We start from the raw sequence: 5,476 nt of genomic DNA, 5'->3' as shown, positions 1-5,476 counted from the left end.
CGCCTCAGATCAATAGTTGTGATTTCGGGGCTCGGAGTCGGGGCTGTAATTGTTGTAAAGGTTGGCGTCTCGCAACCGCAACCGCACACAATAAAAAGGAAAAGACCAGGAAGGAAGCAATGCTCCTCAATGACCCCTGGTTCAGCATTGGAGGGCTTACCCTTTACTTACCTGACCCATTGCACTTGGCCAGAAGCCTTACTAAAGGTCAGTGCAATCACCTTTCACTGTCCGATGTGCAATAGTGTCGAGCTCATTCCGTTCATCTTCATCCATATTTCCATTTTTCTCAGTTCTATATACTTTGTCTTTCCAATCATTTTTTTTTTTTTTTAACATAAATGGACGTGCGTCAGACAAATGACAGGCGCCTATTTTAGAATGTCATGTCGAGACACAAAATATTTAAAACCCATGACAGTACAGTAAATGTGACATCTATATCTGAAGCCCTGTCAAAACCGAGTGGACAGGAGGAGAATCGTGACGGATCGATGGCTTGAGCCGGCAGCAATCGAAACCTCTAATTGGAAAATATTTGCCCTTGTTTTTTCCCTGGCTTTGAAGTCGGGGGCTTGTTCTGCTCCTGTCCCTCAGGTGCTGACTAGGCCTGATTTATGGGTCAGGGTTCCAGGGAAGCTTCCCTAAATTACATGGCCCCCAAACCTGAGCGAGGCGAGAAAGAGGGGGGAATCGCCACTCTGGAGACAGCTAATTGCAAGGACAAATCTGAGCTACGGCAGATAACAAGGTTCCTCACTGCACCCTGGACCTGAGAAGAGGGGGAAACAAGCTTAAGCCTAACAAGCATAACCAAAATTACGTACCTCTATCGGATAAATGTGCAATTTGTCACGGATGTCCCTGAGACTTATATTAATGGAGGAGCCATTTAGATGCGTATCACAAAACGATCACCTGCCCACATGGTCAAAAAAACAAAACCAAAAACCATAATAAATAACCTGCGTGCCCATACCGTTAGAACCCAATGCAATGGAATACAGTTTGAAAGTGTGTAAACAAAGACCAAACTTTGACCTTTACGATCTGCACAACTCATTGGAAAAAGGCATCTCGGGCACAGTGAAATAAAAAAATAAAAAACTTTAAAGCGATTACATAATCACTTAGAGCGAGAAATATGAGAAGGAATCAACTGTTTTATACAGGTCTAGATAATAAGCTGTAAACAAATAGGCAATTTTCGTTCCTAAATAATTAGCATGCTTTGACTGTGCATTACACGACGCAGAGTGTCGAAACTCTTAAAAGATCCTGTAAAGGAGGAGAGCGGACGGATGGGGTGGGGGTGGGGGTGCTGTCAGGGAAGGAGGAGGAGGAGGAGGCGACAGTGCCATTTGCCCGGAGGGCACCCATAAACCGAGAGAGAGAGAGAGAGAGAGAGAGAGAGAGAGAGAGAGGGAGAGAGAGAGAGGGAGGGAGGGGAGGGAGCGTACCATTCCTCACAGGTGACTCTTCCATGTGAATGCTGGCGCTTTAAAAAGCAGGCCAACCTGTCTGGTGCAGGCACTAGTAAGAACAGGGCCCTAGAGTAGTCAGAGGAGGTGGAGACCAGGGCTGTTGGTGCAGCACTTAAAACTCAAAACCCTGACAGCCCCACAAACAATCCAAGCAACCGTCCAACAGGCTGTTTGGCGGGGACGAGACAACAACGGGTCCAGTACGCCTCGAGGCCCTGGGAAGAAGAAGAAACGACGGCAATCCTTCATTACTACTCATAACTACATACGGAGGAAGGCTCCCACAAGTATCTGCCTGTAAACCCTCACACAGGCTGCGACCATGAGCTGCAGCAGCGTTGAAGGATCCGAATTTTCTGAGGAGGAGCTGGAGCTGGGCACACTGGGCCAGTGTGAAGACGAGGGAGGCGATTCAAGTTCCAAGGAGCCCTTCAGGGACAGCGAGGGCTCGGCCAGCAGTCCGGGCGAGTCGGAGGAAAGCCAGGCCAAGAAGCGCAGTCGGCCCGTCCGCTCCAAGGCAAGGCGCGTGGCTGCCAACGTCCGCGAGCGCAAGCGCATCATGGACTACAACCAGGCGTTTAACGCCCTGCGCGTTGCGCTCAACCATGACCTCAGCGGGAAACGCCTCTCCAAGATTTCTACTCTGCAGCGAGCCATCAACCGGATCTCTGCCCTCTCAGTGTTTCTCAGCTCAAACCCCCCCGGTAAGCCCTGCGCTCACCGGGAGTGCAACAGGTCGTCCGTGGGTGCAGCAGGAATGGGGGCGGCATCCAGGCTGGAGCAGAGCAGGCTGACGGCCCCGCGCCCCGAACCACAGAGTTACATCCCCTGGCACACATCATCCATCCCCCACCAGATGCAGCCCCGTCAGGGTCCTCACGTCCACCGGCTCCCTGCAGAGCCGCACGTCTTCTTGGATAGTGTTGGCTCTTCATGCCCACCGTCGCCGCATTACCCCTGTCACCCCACCAACGGACAGCTTTACTCTTCGCACGGACACTGCGGCACCCACCCCGAGCATCCACCGAGCCCTCTCAGGTACCCTCAGGTGGCGGAGGGTTTGGGGTACCAGCCGGGGGTGTGGGCCTCTTGTGCGCAGGGCTACATGGACACTTTTGTGGAGCCCTCACCAGCTCTGGGGTTTCCCTGGCAGGTCAGTTACCTGCAGGAGCCAGGGGCCCAACACAGCTTGTCCCTGCTCTGACAGACGAGGCAAGAAGGCTCCACGTGACTGGGAGCCCCAAAGACTGCTCAAAACAACAACTAACTGTCATTTTATCTCAGGAAAAGACTGATATGAAGTTTTTACAATTTTTACAGTTTTACAATTACTCTCGGTGATTTGCCATCAATTCAGTATTACTCTTACTACCAATTGAATATTTTATTGTAGTTCAGAGCAAACTTAAAGTTATCTTGCTATACATAAATGTGCAATGGCAATTTGGAATGGAAAATTTTGTAAATATGATGGAGTTCACCCTTAAATATTCCAAGTCTGCTACTGTTCCGTATAGGAGAATAATGTAATTAACTGACTTTACATATTCAGTTGGCAAATTGAATGGAAACTCTGATGGATTACTTTCACAGTAACCATGTTTTTTTTCTGCAATGCATTTATGCACAGTGGGTTTCTAAGTCCAATTTACACTGGATTTATAAAGTGCCATCCAAAGATGTAAAAATACATATTTAAGTCATCTAAGATATTGTACTGTACATAGTCTAAAATATAAATGGACGATAAAAATCATGAAACTAATTGGCAAAGAGGTGAATTATTTTTTGTTACGTATATATCTCAGGTCTGAATCCATTGGAAAAAAGTAAGAAAATGTCATTTGGAACGGAATGAACTTGCAAAAACTGTTTACTGTTTACTACAACTTTACGGTCATCCCTGGAACAAAAGTGAGCATGTGAAAGAATGTATTTAATTGCTGCCTAGCACAAGAAGATGGCAATACGTGTTGTCGTTATTTTTTTCTGACACCATCATTAAACATGATCAAAATAAGATATGATTTGTGCTTTTTGCGTCTCATGTGTTCCTCACCAATCGCTACGTGCGTGTATGCATGTGTGTGTGTATGCATGTGTGCATGCGTGCAAGTGTGTGTGTGCATGTGTGCGTGTGTGCATGTGTGTGTGTGAGCGTGTATGCATGTGTGCGTGAGTGCGTGCTTGCGGGCGTGTGTGTGTGTGTATGCATGTATGCATATGTGCTGTGTGTGTGTGTGTGTGTGTGTGTGTGTGTGTGTGTGTTGGGGGGGGGGCAGAGCAAGGGGGTGTGCGCCTTTGATTATAGCCTTAGGTCTGTAGCCTTTGCCTGGGTCTAGATGACAGAGGTCCTTCTTTTGCTTGAAAAAATGTCTTTGCAAGTCCATTCTTGTCATTTTACGTTCATGCTCAGCAAAATAAAAGCGCCGCCCGACGAGGCAGAGGCACAGCGGCCTTGAATCGCGAAGGAACGCAGGGGACGGTGAGTGGCGCCCGCAGTGGAATGACAACGTTTTGTTTCTTTTTGTTGTTTGTTTTTTGAGCTGACCTGGCTTTTAACTCCCGTTTGAATTGCCTGTATACGGTGTGCAGGCATTTCAGCTCACGCCGCTGCGCCGCGCTTCCAACGACATCGAGGGAAAGTGGCGGCAGGTCAGCGGGCCTGTGTTCAGATCAAGGGAGAGTGGAATCTAACCGCAACCCCTTTTCTCCCCGTCCAAGCAGCTCCCGTTGTCAACAACAGCCCCCACCCCGTTGAGCAGTACGTCATGGAAACAGCTTTAATATTAGACTATAGGACAGAGCCCAAAGACAGATTTATGTGGACTCAGGAAGGAAGCCCGTGCCCCGTCATCAGTGCGGTGAAATCCCCTTGTCGAGCTACACTGGCCCGCAGGTGGAATAGGTGTGTGTGTGTGTGTGTGTGTGTGTGTGTGTGCGTGTGTGTGCGTGTGTGTGTGCGTGTGCGTGCGCGTGTGTGTTTGTGTGTCGTTTTCTTTTTTCCAGATCATCCCGGCGGTCTACAAAGAAGGCCTTGAAACTACGCTGCCAAAACAAGCTGGCCCGGGGCCTGGCACTGCGGGCTCTGCGGAGAGCAAGAATAAAAACAAGTAACGGCGGTTACGACAATTAAAAGGCAGGGAGGAAGAAAGAAAAAAAAAAAGAATACGGACAAATAGTAAAAACAGAGAGGCGCGGGGGGGAGCTGATCGGAAGTTGGAGAGCGCAGACGGCTGGCCGACTGCGCGTCCTCGGCTGCCGGTTCGCCGCTCTCGCAGACGTGAATCACTGGAAAACCTTGAGTCACCAGTCACCGTTGCAGAGTGGGACTGACAGAGCTCCTGACGGCATGTCTCTCTGCCCCTGGTGGCACAGAGCCAAGCCTTCCACTCGACCTGCAGTGTTATCCGCTGACCTCCAGGCGTGAAAACGTTCAAAAGGCATAGTGGTGCTTTATTTTTTACACTTGGAAAGGCTCAGTAAAAAAAATAATATATATATATATATTACCTTGGAAATAAAATGAAAGTTTGTCAAATATTACGATTCAGGGTGATGATGTTCGAAATGGATATCACATGGGGGTGGCTTGTGTACCTGCGGATATCCACAGCAACAACAACAACAACAACAACAACAACAAAACTAAACACGTCAAAAAAAAAACGTCAAAATCATCATTTAATCTTCATCTGGTTCCAAAAGTGAGATTTGGCAACAGGGTTAGTTGTTTTTTTTCCCCAAGATGGTCCACAGATACGATGTCAACACGGCCCCGCAAATGTTTTTTTATGAGTCTGTGCGCAGAGCGGGTCACCACCCCTCCCTCCCCCCGCCTCTCGTGACTCACCGCAAGGTTTACCTCACTCCTCCGCCATGCGAGCCTTTCAGGGATGTATCTCTTCCGCCAAGCTGACGGGAATGATGGCTGGAGAGGGGGGAGGGTAGGGAGAGAGTGATAACAAGCCACTGCTGTTTTTAATGGGCTG

The 5,476-nt window shown here is 48.8% G+C and overlaps 1 protein-coding gene across 1 annotated transcript; it reads left to right on the top strand.

Annotated features, from left to right (window-relative positions):
* Positions 1 to 1,549: 1,549 nt before the first annotated feature.
* On the top strand, positions 1,550 to 3,385 carry bhlha9 (basic helix-loop-helix family, member a9). Its single transcript, XM_080014128.1, has one exon. The coding sequence runs from the start codon at positions 1,807 to 1,809 to the stop codon at positions 2,686 to 2,688; it is 882 nt and encodes a 293-aa protein (XP_079870254.1). The 5' UTR covers positions 1,550 to 1,806; the 3' UTR covers positions 2,689 to 3,385.
* Positions 3,386 to 5,476: the final 2,091 nt, after the last annotated feature.

The sequence above is a fragment of the Zeus faber genome (assembly GCF_960531495.2).
Source record: "Zeus faber genome assembly, chromosome: 14".
NCBI classification, from domain to species: Eukaryota; Metazoa; Chordata; class Actinopteri; order Zeiformes; family Zeidae; genus Zeus; species Zeus faber.
This window is presented reverse-complemented; position numbering and strand designations above follow the sequence as displayed.

What these genes read in the sequence shown, in the direction of transcription:
- bhlha9 (XM_080014128.1), top strand. Translation starts at nt 1,807, where the DNA reads ATGAGCTGCAGCAGCGTTGAAGGATCCGAATTTTCTGAGGAGGAGCTG.